The 20,922-nt window shown below is 36.8% G+C and overlaps 1 protein-coding gene across 15 annotated transcripts in view; it reads right to left on the reverse strand.

The window, feature by feature from the left end:
- The window catches only part of GTDC1 (glycosyltransferase like domain containing 1), a 424,081-nt gene that overhangs the window by 16,313 nt on the left and 386,846 nt on the right, over positions 1 to 20,922 (reverse strand). For 10 of the 15 annotated variants that reach the window (XM_070581300.1, XM_070581305.1, XM_070581304.1 and 7 more), the window contains one exon: positions 10,406 to 13,256. The exons of 3 other annotated variants lie outside the window; for them this stretch is intronic. In XM_070581300.1, the coding sequence (XP_070437401.1) occupies positions 13,200 to 13,256 (57 nt within the window). In that variant the 3' untranslated portion in view covers positions 10,406 to 13,199. Of the gene's footprint in view, positions 1 to 10,405; positions 13,257 to 20,922 lie in introns of those variants that run through there. 2 more of the 15 variants (XR_011528720.1, XR_011528719.1) reach the window with 2 other exon arrangements.

The following is a 20,922-nucleotide window of genomic DNA, read 5'->3' on the forward strand; positions in this document are numbered from 1 at the left end:
GTTACATATGCCAGACTTCATTGTTTGTCGTTCAGATATGCTTTTTAAACAACATATATATTCGTTTTCTGAAAGGAGAAAGAGTGATGTGCATTTAAACTCACTCTTAAAGAAGATACTTTTAAAACAAATTAAAATTAAACTTGATGGGGTACCATCAGTCAGTTGGTTTGCTCTTTTTCATGGTGTCAAACTGCTAATTGTCCATTCTCCTTAAAATAATAAACTTTCAATTGATATTGATTGTAGATCATTAATGAGTGCATTAATTATAATGTAATTTTTATAATTAATATCAATCCATTTCTTGCCAAGTCACCTACTTTTATTAACTGAACTCATCAGTTAACATTGTAGTGGAACTACTTTGCTCAGTCAACATCCACCCCAAAAAACCTTTATTTGAGTTTAATGTCTGAATTTTGCAATTTGTTTTGAATCTTTCAAAGCACTTTCATGTACTCAATATCTCTCATATTTTCACATTAAGTATGTGAGATGGATAGGTTAAGCATTGTTTTCCTTTTTTGTTTCTAATAAACAGGGATACTGAAGCTCACTTAGTAGGACAAATAACACGCTGCTGATTGCATAACCATTTAGAGAAAGCTTGGACTGGAACCTATAGCTCCCAATTTCATGTCTAGAAATGTTCAACTGATCAATGCCTCACAGATTTCTGAATATAATTAGAGCTTATGTTAAAAGATAAACTGAGGCATATTAAAAATTCTGAGTTTATTTTCTTCCCAGTGTTGTTGAGAAATAACTGACACACATCAATGTATAAGTTTAAGGCATAGAGCATGACGGTTTGATTTACACATATTGTGAAATGATGACTATAATCAGTTCAGCTAACTTCCATCATCTCATACACATAAAATAAAAAGAGAAAAAAAGAAAAGAAAAAAATTTTCTACTTGTGATGAGAATTCTTAGGACTAACTCTCTTAACAACTTTCTTACATGTCATACAGCAGTGTCAACTACAGTCATCATATTGTACAACACTTCCCTAGGACTTATTTATCTTATAACTGGAAGTGTGTACATTGGTCCACCTTCCTCTAATCCCTCTCCCCCCACCCTACACCTCTGGTAAGCACAATTCTGATCTCTCTTTCGAGGAGTTTGGGGGTTTTTTTTGTTTTGGGTTTTTCTTTTTTTTATTCCACGTATAAGTGATATCGTACAGTATTTGTCTTTCTAGGTCTCACTTATTTCACTTAGCATAATGCCTTCAAGATTACAAATGGTAGGATTTCCTCATTTTTTACGATCGAATAATAGTCCATTGTGTATACGTATATCACAACTTCTTTATCCATTCCTCCATTCATGGACTCTTAGGCTGCTTGCACATCTTGACTATTGTAAATAATGCTGCTATGAACATGGAGATGCAGTTATCTTTTCAAGTTAATGTCTTCATTTCCTTTGGATATATTCCCAGAATAGGAATTGTTGGATCATATGGTAGTTCTATTTTTAATTTTTTGAGGCTACTGTCTTCCATGGTGGCTGTACCATTTTACGATCCCACCAACAATGCACAAGGGTTCCTTTTTCTCCACATCCACACCAGCATTTGTTAGCTCTTGTCTCTTTTATGATGGCCATCCAACAGGCATGAGGTGATATCTCATTGTGGTTTTAATTTGCACCTCGCTGATGATTAGTGATGTTGAGCACCTTTTCATATACCTTTGGCCTTTTGTATATCTTCTTTGGAGAAACGTCTGTTCAGATCCCTTGCTTATTTTTTATTGAAAAACTTAAAGAGAAGCAGCTACATGTTAACCACCTTGTCCCTCCCACAGGTCAGTGCAACACCATGTGGAGAGATCTCCCCTCAGCCTCTGGCTCCTCCAGTGGAAATAAAGAACCCTAGGGGGACAATCAGCTACCCACCCCTCCCCAGCAGTGTGAGTCAGCTTGTCGGAGCTCCCACTCTGATCTCATACCACAGGGAATGCAGGGGAATCTGTAGGGCTCAACCACTGGGAATCTGACTGATACAGAAGGGGAGCTTGCAAAAACCGCACATGGATCTTGTTCACACCTGCAGTGCCCAAGTAGTAATCCCAATCACAGGCTTTGTTCATTTGCAGAACCAAGCCCGGGGCGCACTCTGACCAGGGAACTCGGCAGGGTGCAAATCTGCCTGATTCCGATCCTCAAATGAGTTTTGCGGACCCTATAGCCTAGCTTGCCCCTGCGTAGGCAAGGTTCTGCGTCACAGCCCCATCTGCCATGGAGAGTGCCTTCCAGCCCCACTTGACCAGAAGGGCTGGAGACAACTTCTAGAAACTGTGCAGCCCAGCATGCACACTTGAGCCAACAGGTAGGCAGAGATGACAGCTTGTAGAGCAAAGCCAATAGCCTTGGTGAGTCAGGGAACTTGGGATGTGGGTTGGCTTGAGTTAAGACAACAAAGAGCTTTACCAGCTTTAGAGCTGCTTCTCCCGCTGCATCCAGGCAGGGAATCTAATTCGTGTCCCACTCATCACTGAATACAGTCTTCAGCCTGTCTGACCAGGGATCCTGCATAGCCTATTCAACAGCCTTATGTAAAGAGGCACTTGAACAGAGAGCATTGCCTGTGGCTTCCCCCATCTACGGAGTAAACTGGTGGTCTCACCTGACCAGAGAATTCAGTGCACATACTGGAGTGAATTGAGTCTCCAAACGATGCTCCGTACAGGCCCCGGGTCCCATCCTGCTGCCCTGCCAGGGCAAAGAAGCTAATTCATAGTCTGATCTACTACTGAATATAATACCCAGTCCTGACCATCTAGGAAGCCTGACCAGAGAATCCAGACAACAATGGAGCTCATCCTATGTCATCATTTGGGTAGAAAACCAAACCAGAAGTCCTATCCAACTGTCAGCAAGTGGCATAACCTCATCCCTGCCCTCAGAGCTCAAACATTGCCTTGCTTCAAAATAAACCATAATAGCAAGCCCCACCTGCCCAAGGACCTTACCAGCAGACACACTCAGAAACCTAAACTGAGCTGAATGATGAACTGTCTCTGCCAAAGTAAACTTGTAAAGCCTGGAAGAGGAGCCCAATTACTCAGATGTGCAGATACCAATGTAAGGAATCACGGATCACAAAAAATCCGGTAAATACAACACCACCAAAGGAAACCAACAAAACTTCAATAACTGATGCTAAAGGAATGGCGATCTATGAAATGTCAGACAAAGAATTCAGAATAGTCCTTTTAAGGAAGTTTAGTGAACTACAAGAAAACACAGAAAGGCAACTAAATATATTAGGAAAACAATACATAAACAAAAGGAGAAGTTCAACAAAGAAATAACACCCATCAAAAAAACAAAACAAGACAGGAATCCTAGAGTTGGAAACTACACTAACTGAACTGAAGAATTCAATGAAGAGTTTCAAAAGTAGACTCAACTATGCAGAAGAAAGAATCAGCAGTCTAGAGGATAGAACACTGCAAATTACCCAGTCAGAAGAGCAAAAAGAAAAAAGACTAAGAAAGAGTGAAGAAAACCTACAGGAATTATGGGACACAATTAAAAGAAACAATTTTCCATTATGGAAATTCCAGAAGGCAAAAAGAAAGAGAAAAAGACAGAAAATATGTTTAAAGCAATAGTGACTAAAAACTTTCTGAACCTGGGAAGAGAAACTGACATCCAGATCCATGAGGCCCAAAAGATCCCAAATATGTTGAACCCAAATAGGGCTACACTGGGACACATTATAATTAAATCGTCAAAAGTTGAAGACAAAGAAGGAATTTTAAGAGCAGCAAGAGAAAAAGAGAAGTTACATACAAAGGAACCCCCATAAGACCACTGGCAGATTTCTCAACTTTTCAGGCCAAGAGAGAGTGAGATGACATATTCAAAATATTGAGAGAAAATAATTGTCAGGCAAGAATTCTATACCCAGTGAAGCTGTCTTTCAGAAAGAAAGAAGTTGGGGCCAGCATGGTGGAGTAGTGGTCAAATTCACATGTTCTGCTTTGGTGGCCTGGGGTTCTTCAGTTGGGATCCTGGGCACAGATCTACATACTGCTCATCAAGCCATGCTGTGGTGCCATCCCACCTAGAAGAAGTAGAAGGACTTACAACTAGGATATACAACTTTGTACTGGGGCTTTAGGGAGGAAAAAAAAAAAGAAGAAGGGATAAAGATTTTCCTGAAGAAACAAAAACTGAGGGAGTTTATTACCACCAGACCTAACTTACAAGAAATGCTTCCGCTTCTTTGGTTGGAAGTAAAAGAATGCTAATTAACATTATTAAAACATAAAAAGGTAGTGTAAATTTTACTGGTAATGATAAATGTATAGTCATAATTAGATTCTGCAATATGGTAATAGTGGTGCATAATTCACTTAAAACTCTAGTTCAAAATTTAAAAAAAAGAATGTAGTAAAAATAACCATAACTACAATAATCTGTTGCTAGTTTCACGGTATAAAAAAATATAAATTGTAACAGCAATAACCTAAAATGTGAAGAGGAGGAGACATAAAAGTGTAAAGATTAGGGGCCAGCTCCATGGTATAGTAGTTAAGTTTGGCATGCTCTGCTTTGGCAGCCTGGGTTCATGGGTTTGGATCCTGGGTGTGAAGCTACACCACTCATCAGGCATGCTGTGATGACGACCCATATATAAAGTGGAGGAAGATTGGCAGAGATGTTAGCTCAGGGCTAATCTTCCTCAAGCGAAAATAAAAAGGGGAGGATTGGCAACTGATGTTAGCTCAGGGCTAATCTTCCTCAGCAAAAAGAAGAAAAAAGGTGTAAAGTTTACAAATTCTGTTGAAGTTGAGTTGTTAGTTTAAAATAGGATGTTATATGTTTAAGATATTATATGTAAGCTTCTTGCCAACCACAAGGGAAAATCCTGCAGTAATCACACAAAAGAACACAATAAAGAAGTCAAATTATACTGATACCAAAACACACAAAAAACAGCAGGAGAAGAAACAAAAAAGAACATAGCTACACAACAACCAGAAAACAATAACAAAATGACAATAGTAAATCCTTACTTATCAATAACTACTTTAAAAGTAAGTGGATTAAATTCTCCAATTAAAAGACACAGAATGCCTGAATGGATTAAAAAACAAGATCCAAAAATATGTTGCCTACAGGTGATTCACTTTAGCCTTTAAGACACACATAGACTGAGAGTGAAGGGATGGAAAAAGACTTTTCAAGCAAATGGTAACCAAAAAAACCAGGAGTAGCTATATTTAGATCACATAAAATAGATTTCAAACTAAAAATAGTAAAAAGAAGACAAAGAAGGTCATATATAATGCTAAAGTGGTCAATACATCAAGAAGATATAATAATGATAAATATTTATGTGCCTAACATTGGAGCACCTAAATGTATAAAGCAAAAAATAAAAGAGCTAAAAGGAGAAATAAACAGCAATACAATAATAGTTGGGGACTTTAATACCCCACTCTCAACAACAGATAGGTCATCCAGGCAGAGAATCAATAAGGAAACAGTGGATTTGAACACTATAGACCAAATGGACCTAACAGACATATATAGAACATTCTATCCAATAACAACAGGATACACATTCTTCTCAAGGGCACATGGAACATTTTCTAGGATAGACCATATGTTAGGCCATAAAACAAGTCTTAGAAAATTCAAGAAGACTGAAATTATACCAAGTATCTTCCCTGACCACAATGGTATGAAACTAGAAATCAATAACAAGAGGAAAACTGGAAAATTCATGAACACATGGAAATTAAACAACTCTCTCCTGAACAACCAATCAATGGATCAAAGGGAAAACTAAAGGGGAAATAAAAAAGTTCCTTGAGACAAATGAATATGGAAACATAACATACCAGAACCTGTGGGATGCAGCAAAAGCAGTTCTAAGAGAGAATTTTATAGCAATAAATGCCTACGTTAAGAAATAAGAAAGATCCAAAATAAGCAACCTAACACTACACCTTAAGGAACTAGAAAAAGAAGAGCAAACTGAGCCTAAAGTTATCAGAAGAAGGAAAATAATAAAGATTAGAGCAGATATAAATGAAATAGAGAACAGAAAAACAATAGAAAAGATTAACCAAACTAAGGATTAGTTCTTTGAAAAGTTTTTGACAAACCCTTAGCTAGACTAACCAAGGAACAAAGGAAAGGATCCAAATTAACACAATTCTAAATGAAAAAGAAGATATTACAACTGATAACATAGAAATTGACAGGATCATAAGAGGCTACCAGGAACAACTATACACCAACAAACTGGACAACCTGGAAGAAATGGAAAAATTCTTTAAAACATGCAACTTACCAAGACTGAATCAGGAAGAAATAGAAAATCTGAATAGACCAATACTAGTAAAAAGATCGAGTCAGTAATCCAAAATCTCGCAGTAAAGAAAAATCTAGGACCAGATCGTGTCACTGGTAAATTTTACCAAACATTTAAAGAATTGACACCAATCCTTCTTAAACTCTTCCAAAACATTGATGAGAACGGAATAGTCTCAAACTCATTTTACAAGGCCAGAATTATCCTGATACCAGAAAAGGACACTACCAGAAAAGAAAACTACTGGCCAATATTCCTGAGATGCAAAAATTCTCAATCAAAAACTAGCAAAAAGAATTCAGCAGCACATTAAAAGGATCATTCACCACAATCAAGTACATTTATCCCTGGGATGCAAGGATGGGTCAACATACATACATCAATTAATGTGATATATCACATTAATAGAATAAAAAAGAATCATATGATGATCTAAATAGAAGCAAGGAGAGCATTCAACAAAATTCAATGTCGATCAGTGATAAAAATGCTTAACAAATTAGGCACAGAAGGAATACATCTCAACATAATAAAGGCCAAATATGACAAGCCTACAACTAACATCATGCTCAATGGTGAAAGGTTCAAATCTTTTCCTCTAAGATTAGGAGCAAGACAAGTGCATCCACTCCCATCACTCCTATTGTACCAGAAGTTCCACCTAGAACAATCAGGGAAGAAAAAGAAATGAAAGTTATCAGAATTGGAAAAGAAGAAGTAAAATTGTCTCCATTTACAGATGACATAATTTTATATATAGAAAATCCTAAAGACTCAATCAAAAACTGTTAGACCTACTCAATGAATTCAGTAAAGTTGCGGATACAAAATTAATGTATGAAAATCAGTAGTATTTCTATACACTAACAACAAATCTTCTGAAAAAGAAATTGATCCACTTATAATAGCATCAAACGTAATAAAATATTTAGGAATAAATTTAACTTAGGAGGTGAAAGATTTCTAGCCTGACAACTGCAAGACATTGATGAAAGGAATTGATGAAGACACAAATAAATGGAAAGATATCCATGTTCATGGATTGGAAGAAATAATATTGTTAAATGTCAATACTCCCAAAAGCCATCTATAGATTCAATGCAACCCCTATTGAGACTCCAATGGTATTTTTTATGGAAGTAGAAAAAAACACTCCTAAATTTGGGTGGAACCACAAAAGACCCTGAATAGCTAAAGAAATCCTGAGAAAGAAGAAGAAAGCAGGAGGTATCATAATTCTTGATTCCAACCTATACTATAAAGCTATAGTCGTCCAAACAGTGTGGTACTGGCATACTGAAAAATGGACCAATGGAACAAAATTGAGAGCCCAGAAATAAACCCAAGCATATACAGTCAACTAATATTTGACAAGGGAGCCAAGAATACTCAGTGGAGAAAAGACAGTCTCTCCAATAAATGGTGCTGGGATAATTGAATATTTACATGTAAAAGAATGAAAGTGGACCCATATTGTACACCACTCACAAAAATTAGCTCAAAAATCGATGAAAGATTTAATTGTAAGACCTAAAACCATGAAACTCCTAGAAGAAAACATAGGAATAAAGCTCCTTGAGATGGGTCTTGGTAATGACTTTTTGGATATGACACCTAAAGTACAAGCAACAAAATCAAAATAAACAAGTGGGACTATAAAAGTTTCTGCACAGCAAAAGAAAGCATCAACAAAGTGAAAAGACAATCTACAAAGTGGGAAAAAAAATATTTGCAAACCATATATCTGATAAGGGGTTAATATCCAAAATACGTAAGGAACTCATACAACTCAATAGCAAAAAAACCAATAATAACTCAATTTAAAAATGGGCAAAGCATCTTAAGAATTTATCTGAGCAAACATCAATTTAAATTGGGCAGGCTTCAATCTGGCAGATAGAAAGGAGCTCTGAGGAGCTGTACAAAATGAAAGATTTTTATAGACAGAAGGGAGTGGGAACAAGGAAGTTATACTAGGCAAAAAAATAGGTTGGTTATTGCAAGGTTACTTTCCTTTAGGAGATGGCACGAGTCTATCAGGCAGATTAGCTAACTAGTACTGATCAGGAGATTCCTTATTGCCTAGTTTCAGATTCCTCTTCTGGGAGAGCTGCAATTGTAATAAAGTCTCAGTTTGGTGACATGGGGTTTAACAAAAATGACTCGATTTGGGGCCTGCTGTCTTGTTTTTAACACTGAAGTCACATACAGCTGAATTTATTCCAAAGAATTCTTTTCCAAGTGTGGTCATTATTGACAGTGAATAATCTGAAATTCTCCTATTGATAGGTGGAGAAAGTGTGATCCTTCTACCCATATTCCATTTTTCATCTCCATTTTCTCTTCTCTTCTTCACTCATGTCTTCTTTTACTTCCCTTCTTCCATGTCTGTTTCTCTGTGTGTCATCTGATTGACAGGAAAATTAAAAAAGTAGAGTGGCAGACTAAGTCAATCTCTATGGGTAAGGTATAAAAAGCATTTGAAAAGGGTCAGGTACTCCTTGAATGAACCATCCCAATGAGTTTTTTCCCAAGTGACAGCAGTTCCTAAAAAAATATGAACAAGATTTCCACTGACTGGCTCTGCGGAAAGGAAACAGAAGTGATACGTTTTTGACAGTTCTGCAACCTCACAGAGTCTCCACTGAAACAGCTGAGCCAGCACCTCATCCTTCACAGGGGTGCCTTCAGATGTTGGCCCACGTTAAGCTATTTAACGAGCTCCTACTGATGTCTGTCCTGATGAAATGTTGACTCAGGTAGGTGCTCTACCGTACACTTTGCCATTTATGATAAAGAAAAGATTTCAAATCAGTAATGAAGAGTGGGCATGGTTTACTAAATCTTTTTGATTCCCAAATACGTATGTAAGAGTATGCTTATGTGAGTGTTTTTACATATATATTGTAGATGGATTACATATGCACTCATACAAATAGAGTTAACCTATGAGGTGCTATTAGAGTATAAACATTTTTCTCAAGCACTGACTCCATGCTCAGTAGGAGCTATGTGAACTAGTTTCTCCCAGATAATAGGCATCCTAAGACCTTGGTATGCCTGAAGCTATTGCTTACTTGTTTAGTGTGCTTTGAATTTTTAAATCCATTCCAATGTGCCACTGCATATTCTAGTAATTGAACTTGAGTCTTGAATTCCAAAAGTTTAAAAGTCTCTACTCTAGCAATGAATAACATGAAAGAAAAGGTATTCTTTGAACGCCTGGTACACCATCAGCAAGCTTCTGGACCCTAAAGAGATTATTTTTAAAGTATATGTTATAGAATCAGTCTCAAGAAATTTATAATTTCCTAGTGGATGAAATACCTACAAAGATGACACACAAATTCATGAATCGTTCCGTATTTGTAAATTGATCCCTCCCTCGTCTGCGAGTCCACTTTATCTTACATCTATTCTAACAGAGCATTTACGCACTTTATTTCATGTGAAATTTACATGTCTTTTTCATTAGAATCAGAGACTGTCTCATTTATTATTGTTTCTTCAGTGTTGATCACAAAATACATGATAAATGCTTAATAAACACTAACTGAGATAATGAATAAAAAATAGGAGGACAAAAAGACACAGATGATTATGTGTTCAATTTTTTTCAGTATCCAAAAGAGAAAAAGCAAAAATTAATATATAGAATTTTTTCAAAGTGAAAATAGCTGTCTTTTTTGACTAATAAATAATCCATGCTCATGGGAAAATATTCAAATATCTCACAATAATTTCTCTAGTAGAGAAACCAGTTTTAATAATTCAGTGTATGTATCTATGCTCTCAGTTGTTTATCCATGCACATTCAGGGTGGACATTTTTTTAAACAAAATTTGAAGCATGATGTATATATATTTTGTTCAATGGGTAACTTAAAAAAATTAACAGTATATTGCTGATACCTACCATGATGAACGCGTTTCCCTTTAACTGGCTATAGTAGCCTCTTTTTTTGTATATTTCATAATGTACTTAACTCTATTGACAGATATTGAGGTTGTATTAAATTTTTTTATCCTTATAAACAGTGCTTCTATAAACATCTTTTAACATCTTCGCAAGTTCAGATTTATTTTCTTGGAATAATTCCTAGACATCAAATAGACTTAAAATGTTGAAGTATTTTGTTAAATTACTCTCCAAAAAGGTTGTGCCAATTTACACTCCCACCAACTGCGTACAGCCCATTTTCCCTCTAACCGAGGCTGCATATAATTCATTTAAAAAAATCTTTGTTAATTTAACAAGGAAAAAAGTCTCATTGGTTGCTTTTTTTCCCCTCCCCGCTACTGTTATTTTAAAACCTAGACTACTTAGGGACCTTTGAAATAAATCAATTCTTGGTAAATCCCACATGACCCACCCATGGAACATGTTTGCTACTAAATTGACTTCCCTCTCCTACCCAAGTGGCTTGTCTCTGTGCACCAGCAGTAGATAGAAATCAAGAAAATAAGAGCATCTTAATTAGGTTAAACACACATGGGAGAGATCAAATACATATATATATATATTAAATCTCACAAAGTATTTGATTATTGACTAAATACTTTCATCACTGTACCCTTCTATTAATGTAGATAATTGAGTAAACAATAAAATAATTCACAAATCATATAACCCTGTTGCAGGACTCATTCTACAAATTACATCAGATACTGGTACTAAGACAACCTATCTCTAATTTTTTTGAAGGCTCTACGGGGATTGTTAACAATTCTACCACAAAGCCTAGAGCTCAATAAGCTGCTGACATGATGTGGCGATGCGAAAAAGAGTCTGTGAAACAATACAGATGTGTCTAAAAATATAGTATTGGCAACATGAATAAAAACCATTTTATACTTTCATAGTTCCAATATGTGTATGTGCCAAAACTTGCCCTGGAAAAAGAAAGAGCAAAGCTTTACAATCTTATCCCAAAGAGTAACATTGGTCAATATCTTCTGCCCATGAATAATGGTAAGACCTTTGCAGGAAGGTCCTAGAGATCGAACATGTTTTCTTTGTGGACTTGGTCAGCACTTCCATATAGCCTGTCAGTGAGTCTGAAACCTTCTCTATTTTGAAGGCAAAAGTGTGAAGATCTCTAGCCTCACTGCACCATTTTACTAATCCCTACAAAAGGACCTGTAGTGAACTGCTATGTTCACTAAGAGATAGTACTTGTGTTAGCTTTCTATTTCTGTGTAACAAAACCAAAGCTTAGTGGGTTAAAACCACTCAGACTCACTATCTCACAGTTTCTGTGAATTTGGAATCTGGGCACAGCCTAGCAGGGTCTCCTGCTTCAAAGTCTCTCCTGAGACTGCAATCTAGATGTCAGCTGGTGCCACAGTCGCTTGAAGGTTCAACCAAGGCAGGATCCATTTCCAAGCTCACATTAGCAGTTGGCTGGGTTCAGTTCCTTGGGGTTGTTGGAACGAGAGTCTCAGTTCCTTGCTGGCTATTGGCCCGAGGCTGCCCTCAGTTCCTTGCCATTTGTGGTTCTCCAATGGAAGCTTGAGAGAGGCCAAAGCCAGCAAGAGAGAGGCTCTGCTAGTAAGACAGAAAGAATAGTCTTTTATAACCTAATCATGGAAGCGACATTCAACAACTTTGGCCATATTCTACTCATTAAAAACAAGTCACTAGGTTCAGCCCATACTCAAGGGGAGAGGATTAGACAAGGTCATGAATACTAGGAGGTGGGGATCATTGGGGGCCCCCAGATTCTACCACAGCAAGTGATTGTTCAGTTGATAATGAGAAAAGAGGACACTGGGGAAGAGTGGGAAGGAAAATGTCAGGAGACATGGTGGGAGAGGAATTCCTTGGAAAAAGGCTCACAATCCTCCACTGATATATATATATACTGTCAATAAACACGGTTCAATCTGGGGGCATTAACTACCTTAGGAAAGCGTGTTAAGTCTCAGGTCAAATTAGTAGGTATCATGTCAAAGCAGTAATCTCTCGCATTACAGGGAAAAACTGAAATAATAGGTATTACTGGCTGATGATGGCAAAACCTAAGACAAAGACAATAATTGATGACAAAGAAACACAAGCTCAACCAAGAGCCAAAAATATTCCATAGCTAATGTAAAATAAGATCATAACTCTTATTCCTTTAAAATGTTTTATCTAACAATTAACATTGACAAAGTAAACTTAGTGACATTCAAAAGACTCTGAATTTGTATTTATCAAGTCAAAATACATCCACATGCCATTTATGTATCCTTTGTTGAGCTGAGATTTTGGGTTTGTTCTGTCAAGAACCTGGATCTAGTGATAATTTATTATTTGCCTTTATTTTGCACCCACTTTGATAGGATAATTGGTTCAAGGTAGGGGTATATTTGTGGACTATAAAAGAAAAGATAGAAAATCTAGTTTACTGATCTATATGGTGGGGGGGCGGGGGGACATACCCATTATAGCATTTTTATTAGCATGGCTGTTTGAATAAGCTAAGCTAATCAGCTGCAAGTATGCATGTATGGGTTATATACTTTTCTGTGATAACAAAAATGAACAGAGATATAGCAGATAAATTGTCTTAACAGGTTTTGCTTGGTTTTAGTGCAAAAACTTACTAATTAATGCAAGTGTTGCAATCATTTTTATGACATTCCCCAAAGATGGCACTTTAAGGGTTATGCCATATGCTGATTGACAGCAGCCATAATTCCATACAATGAGACTGTATCATATTGTTTGAAGTGAGGTGATATTCATCTCTTGAAACTGATCAAACATACGATTGCATCAAACAGTGTTACAATATAATCACGCTGTATGTAGGGACTGCCAAGGCTGATCATCACGTTGTACTCGCTTCCCTTGGACTTCTCTAATAGCAGTTGTGACACGCCACTGCATCCACATTTTCCTTTAAGAGCTGCAGAATCTAAGACAGAGGGAAAGAAATCTGCATAAAATTGTGGTTTGGTTATGCTGTGTGAGTGTACATTTGTAGACTGCTTTAGAATTACAAATTTGCTCCCACTAAGATCTCCCTAAGTATACAAACAAAAACCCAGTAAGGCCAAGCTAAAAAGCAAAGATTCCAAATAGGGCAGAAAACAATTCAAATGTCCTTTCGTTTTCTTCAGCAAACAAGGAAACTTGGAAGAAATGTCTTTTTTTAAACACTTTTCAGTGTCTGAAACTCTCAATGATATTTTGTTCCAATGTGCTGTTTTGCAAAGCCACTTGCTTTATCTCCTGAGCTTGGGGCTCTTTCAGCTGCAGATAAAAATGATATAAGAACCTGTTCTGCTCCCACCCTTAGTTGCTGCTGATCTTAGAAAGCAGTGCAAGGAGGGTATGAGTGAGTGAAAGTAATTTGCCTATTCTCTTAGTAGCATTCTTAGCGGCATGAAGTCCTATAACACAGTGGCTTTTAGATTGGTGTAATTTAGGGACTGTCCTTTTATCATCCATCCATCTACCCATCTATCCATCTAACCATTCGTTCATCCACCTAATAACTTATAAAAGAGCCACTGGGATACTTTGGGGACTATGTCCAGAATATTTTACAAAGAAACAGTGTGCCAAGATGGGAGCCATCATCTACTCATGTTGACATTCACTGAGACAGATGTTACCAATTCTGATCCTCCCGTGTTGATCCATGCAAGTCTCCAAGATGTCACCACTCTATCTGCACTTTATTCATTCATCTAACCCTCTCCTAACCCTAACCTGTTAGGCTAAATGTCCTCAGCCCTTTGGGTCTATAGAAACTACGTGGCTCTTTCAGAGACTCATTGGGATGTCAGGAACACAGAGGCTCTGATTGGTTACATGAACACCTACACAGCCTTCTCTCTTCTGCTGCTCCTGTACTATGGCGGGCACAGAGGAATCTGTGAGGCTGGAAGCTTCCTTGGGTTCCCCTGCAATACAAGACCAAATGGCTCTCTGCTCCCAGATTCCTGTAACCCTGGGCATTTCTCCCATTCAGGTGAGGGAGGGTCAGTGCCCAAGTCCCTCCATGAGACACCACCCATAAGTAAGCTCTGTGCTTTCCATCTAACCATTTTTTCCTTTTCTTCCCCTCTTTAGCCTGTGGGGTCTTCATTTCATACGGGGTGAAAACCAGTCTTTTCACTTATTTTTCCCCAATCTTTTGCTTGTGATATTAATGTCATACTTTGAGATCTTTAGGGATTTCATGTTTGATACCCAAATACCCAGGGTTTTGAAATTCAAAATCTAAGAACTGACTTTCCTCTCTGTTTCTGCAAGAGCACCGATTGTCTAAGCAAGCAGGGAAGAAAGGCCCGGGAGCTGCCCACAGGTCACAAAGGCTGCTATGTAGCCTCTCTCTTGCTTTGTCTTCTAATTCATTCATTTCGTTGTTTGACCATTTACTTTCCTTTCCTCCTTGTTTTCTTAGAGTTTAGTTGGCTGAGTATTTTTTTTCCTAGCCTATTGAATAGAATAGTTACCTTACTAATTTTCTTCTTTCTTCTTTTCAATTGTAAATTGTGGAGGCTGTACATTTAGCTCTAAGTACTATTTAAGCTACATCACACGTTTTTTATTTTGTTATTGGCTGCTTTCTTTAAATTTTGAGACAATCAAAAATTTGCAAAAAAAGCTAGACAGAGAGTACAAATAACTCATTTTTTCTGAATACTTGTAAATTGCTGACCCAGTGGTCCATTAGCCCCAAAACACTTTAATATGTGTTTTCTACAAATAAGAATATCCTCTTGCTTAACTGCAATACAACCAGTAAAATCAGGAAATGAACTTTGATACACTCCTGTCCTTTGGTCCACAGACCACATTCCAATATCACCATTAATGCAACAATATTTTTTGTAAAAAAGGATTTATTTCAGAATCACACACTGCATTTAGCTGTCACGTCTCTTTAGTCTTCTTCAGTTTGGAATATTCTTCAGTTTATCCTTGACTTTCATAACTGCTTTTGAAGATGAGTCCAGTTATTTTGTAGACTTTCCCTTGGTTTAAGTTTGTCTGATGTTTCCTCATGATTCGATTCAGTTTATAGTATCATAGAAGTGATGCTGTGTTCTCAGTACATCATACCAGGTCATGCATGGTTTTAATAACAGATGTTTACTTTGACAACTTAAGTGGTGCATTCCAGGCTTTTCCACATAAAGTTACTTCTTCTCCCTTTTGTCGGGAGGTACTGTGAAAACATGTAAATATCCTATTCCTTATCAAACTTAAATTCATTCATTCATTTATGTCAGTATGGTCTCATGTTTCCTATTTTACTTAATATTGTAAACTCTGTGAGCTACTATATTACTATCAGTATTAATTTTTTTTTTTTTTTTTTTAAGATTTTATTTTTTCCTTTTTCTCCCCAAAGCCCCCCGGTACATAGTTGTGTATTCTTCGTTGTGGGTTCCTCTAGTTGTGGCATGTGGGATGCTGCCTCAGCGTGGTCTGACGAGCAGTGCCATGTCCGCGCCCAGGATTCGAACCGACGAAACACTGGGCCGCCTGCAGCAGAGCGCGCGAACTTAACCACTCGGCCACGGGGCCAGCCCCCTATCAGTATTAATTTTGATACTCAAATTATGGTCTATGTGGCCAGTAGGAGCTCATTTAAGCTGGCTTCTAGGTCCTTTTGATATATCCCCATCATTTTTCTTTTAACACTTGCTTGATTTCTGGCACAAGTTGCAGGCTTTTATTGCACTTTTCCTCTCTCCAGCCCTAGAACCAGCTATTTCTCTAAGAAGTCCTATTTCCTTTCACTGGACAATGGTATTTAGAAGCCAAGATCTGCACACTTTATATGCTCATTGTCATCAGAGTATTGCTGCTTCCAGGCCCCATCAGAAGGTAGAAGCAGGAAGTATATGTATATGTGTATCATGTGTTTGCATCTAAATTTATTTCTACGTCTGTCTATATATATTGAAAAACGTGAGTTCATGCTGACACTTCTAATTTCACACGTTCACTCTGGTGTTCTCCCTTTCCATATATGTAATTCCCTTCTCTAATAGTGAGAAGCCTAGCTGCCATAGTTCTTCAGATATTTACTTATGTGATCAACTTCACCTTATGCAACCAATCTCCCATCCCTTGTACAACCCCCTCCCTGACACAGATGCCCTCCTCCTGCTCAGGCTCTGATTCCTCATGGACAACTTCTCACCCTGTTCAGGCTGATTCCTCACGCTAATATGCCTGCCATCCCTAAGTGGATGTTCTCCGCATCCTTCTTGGGCTCTGATACCCTCTGTTGGGGCACTGCAGCTTCTCCTATCTGCTCTGTCTCACCTAATGGCTTTAGGACTGAATTATTCAGGAAGATGAAGCAGTATCACTCAAGTTTCACCATGTAATGTTTTCATTTTCCTTCAATTATTTAGCTCATGAATTAGTTGATGTGTATTTTGCATTTTCAAATGTATTGGGGATTTTTGTTGTTGATTTCTAATTTCTCTTTTCAAAGATATGCTTTTTGGTGAGGAAGATTGGCCCTGAGCTAACATCTGTTGCCAACCTTCCTCTTTTTTTTTCTCCCCAAAGCCCTAGTACATAGTTGTACATCCTAGTTGTAAGTCCTTCTAGTTCTTCTATGTGGGATGCCACCACAGCGTGACTTGATGAACGGTGTGTAGGTCTTCACCCAGGATGCAAACCTGCGAACCCAGGGCCACCGAAACAGAGTGCATAAACTTAACCACTACACCACCAGGCCAGCCTCTGATTTTAATATAATGACGTTGTATTCAACTCTATTTTCTAATTTCTAAATTAAACCTATTCAGATCAATTCTGATATTTGTTGAGATTTCTTTGAGGCCCAATTAGTGGTTAATTTGGTGAAAGCTCCAAGTTTGCTTGTGCTGATTTCATATTCTCAAACTGTTGGGTTCAAGGTTCAATATATATCAGTCATATCAATCCTATAATTTGTGTTATACAAATCTTCTCTATCCTTACTAAGGTATTTGCCTGCTTGATTTACCATCAACTGAGATAAGCCTATTAAAAATTTATCCACTATGAATGTAGATTTGTCATTTTTTTCCCCTACAATTTGGTCAATTTCTTCTTCATATCTTTTGAATGTATGTTATTTGGTGAATATATGTGCAGAATTGCTGTATCGTCCAGGTGACATTCCTTTTACCATTATGCACTAGCCACAATTATTCTCAACAATGTTTCAATAATGGTTTTTGCCTTAAAGTCTATTTTTCTGATATTAATATAGCAGCACCAGCTTTTTGTTTTTTTTTTAAGTTGTTATTTGTCTCGTGTTTCTTTTCCTAGAACTTTACTTCCAAACTTTTTATGGCCTTTGGATGCATTTCCAGTAGAAATCACTTGCCTAAATATTTAAAATTCAATCTTTTAATATCTGTTTTAGCTGACAACTTTAGGCTGCTTATATTTATCGTAATGTCTTGTATATTTGGACATATTATATTTTGTGCTTCTTTTTACTGTCATTTTGTTTTCCTCCTTTCTTGCTCTTTCTTGGGTCAATGAATTTTTTCTTTTTAATTGCTTCTTGTTTGGAAATAATATATTTTGTTTCTGTTCTTTTATTCTGACTTTATAAAGCCTAAGGTTAATAAATATGTTGACTCTCCTTTTAAATAATACAAGAATGTAGTGGGATAGCTGGATCATATGGCAGATCTATTCTTAATTTTCTATTCCACTGCTGGATATTTATCCAAAGAACTTGAAAACACAAAGGCATAAAGCTATATGCATCCCTATGTTCATTGCAGCATTATTCACAATAGCCAAGACTTGGAAGCAACCTAACTGCTCATCAGGGGCCAATGGATAAAGAAGATGTGGTATATATACATAATGGAATACTACTCGGCCATAAGAAATGAGGAAATCCGGGCATTTGTGACAACATGGATGGACCTTGAGGGTACTATGCTGAGTGAAATAAGCCAGAGAGAGAAAGTCAAATACCATATGATCTCACTCATAAGTAGAAGATAAAAACGACGACAAACAAATACATAGCAATGGAGATTGGATTGGTGGTTACCATAGGGGAAGGGGGGAGGGGAGAGGGCAAAAGGGGTGATTAGGCTCACATGTGAGGGGATGCACTATAATTAGTTTTTGGGTGGTGAACATGATGTAATCTACACAGAATTCGAAATATATTACAATGTACATCTGAAAGTTATATAATGTTATAATGCAATGTTAATGCAATAAAATAAAGAATGTAATGACACTTAAAGTCTGATTATCCTCCACTTGTCTTGTATGTTGTTCTTTTCCAGACTTTCATATTCATTCTGCTGCTTTTTAAAAATAGATAACTCATTTATATCTAAATTTCTTATGACAAATTCACACACACAAAAAGAAATGAAGAGTTAAAGAATCATAACTTCTGCTCACTACCTAACTTAAGAAATAAAACATTACTCATAAAGTTGAATCACCAAGTGTAGTCCTCTTCACCTCAGAAATAACTACTATAAAGTCAAGAAATATTCCAGCTGGCTTTTAAACCCCCAAATGGTTGTTTTTATTATTTTGTTCAGAAAATGCTTATTTAGATTTACTACATTTCTACAACTTTACAATTTTATTTTGTCATATTGCTTCTTATATCTCATTCTTGTCTGGGTTCAATTGCTTTCTATGAAGAACAGTCTGACTTGGTTCTTTCAGCAAAGGTCTGTGAGTCATAAGCTTTCTCATTTTTCATCTGGAAAGAAGTATTTGCATTTGACCCCATTCTTCAATGACATAGGTATACAGTATGAAATATATATGGATATAGAATTGTTAGTTGACAGCTATTTTCTCTCAATGTTTTGCAGATATTATTTTATTTTGCCTATTATGTTGCGATTGAGAAGTCTATTGTCAATTTCATTAGCATTCCTTTGTAGGTAATCTGTCTTAACAGGTAAAGTTTCTCCTACTTTCTCTAATAAGTCTTTATGAAAGTCCTATTATCAGGACTTTTTCATTCTAACCTCTCTTTGCATATATGTTTGTATGTGTGTGTGTAGAAATTATATATATCTCTAAAGTACATATATAAATTATATTTTCTATATTTATATTATAAATTATTATAATTATATTTTATATTATTTATAAATTATATTGTATATAATATATAGGTATATATATCTTATACCTATATATTATATATACCTATGTATTATATAGGTATATACAATTTCTTATAACCTCATAACCCAAATACCCCTTATAACATTATAACCCTTACAAACATTTTCTAGTTAATGAATTCCTTCTAAGCTGTATCTAACATACTCTCAAAATCCTCAGAGTTTAACTTCAAGGGCTATATTTTATATTTCTAGAACTTCTAATTGGTTCTTTTTCAAATCTATCTGTACATTGTAATGATTTTGCTGTTTCTTTTTTGAATGTTTTAAACATTTTAAATCTGAGTATCTTATGGAACTATCTCTGATAGTTCCTTGGAGTATAATTCTGCTGTTTTTCCTCTTTCCTAAGTTTCTCAAGGTGGACTGTTACCTTGTATGTTTTGTAATTTTCAGTGGTGAGCTCATCTTTGGTAAGCTTCATCTTGGGGCATCATGTATGGCCTGGGATCAGGTTTTAGCACTCCAGATTTGCTCTCAGTTTGCTTCTGCTGGGAATATGTTGACATCTCAACATGGAGTTTTCAGAGCTATGCAGTTTAAACACCAAGCTCATATGAGGTGCATGTCTGTGGTTATAAATTCCCTGAGGTGGCTTATTTTCCATCCTGCACCCAGGTCCTTATTTTCTCTTTGTACCAGCATGCAGATTATTTCTAGTCTACTATTTCACTGAAGGGGTATCCCTTAAATGATCCTGGATTTATGTAAGAGGTTCAGTTTAAACCTCTACCTCCCTCCAGAATTACCAACGCCTTGTCATTCGTGTTTCTCTGAGTATGAAAATGAAAGCTCCTGGATTTCTGAGACATGACCATCCGCCTAGCCCAGCCCAGCTCTGACTCTGGCCTTGTTGGTTCATGTGATTACCACTTGGGCTCCTGGTTCTCTCTTTGGCCCCTGGAAATTTCTCTTACATTACTGCAAACTCAACAATGGATTGAAGAGTGTTTATTTTATTTTATCTAGAATTTCTAGTATTTGTATTTTCAAATAGAATTTTCAGCATATCTATACCATAATAATTCTATAACTATCTGGAAGTTTCTTCCTCATGTCCCATAGGCCTCTCAAAGTCAACTTGTTGCAAACCATTCTGGTGAGCTTCCTCTCAAATCTGATTGTATTCCAGTGTTTCCCATCTTGGTTTCACAGACTGGAAAGTCACTCTGATCCCTCCTTCACCTGCAGTGCCTGATCAATCACCAAGCCCCATCGATTTCTCTACTGTATGTATGTTGAATCAATCCATTTGTCTCCATTTCTACGGCCCCTACTTTAGTGTAAGCCACCATCATCTTTCCTTGGACCACTGAGACAATCTCCTAATTCTCCTCCCCTCCAATTCATTATTTATACTTGAGCCAGAGGAAACTTTCTAAAATCTAAATCTGATCAATTTACTTCTCTACTTAAAATCATTAATGACTT

The sequence above is a fragment of the Equus przewalskii genome, chromosome 17 (assembly GCF_037783145.1).
Source record: "Equus przewalskii isolate Varuska chromosome 17, EquPr2, whole genome shotgun sequence".
In the NCBI taxonomy this organism is placed as follows: domain Eukaryota; kingdom Metazoa; phylum Chordata; class Mammalia; order Perissodactyla; family Equidae; genus Equus; species Equus przewalskii.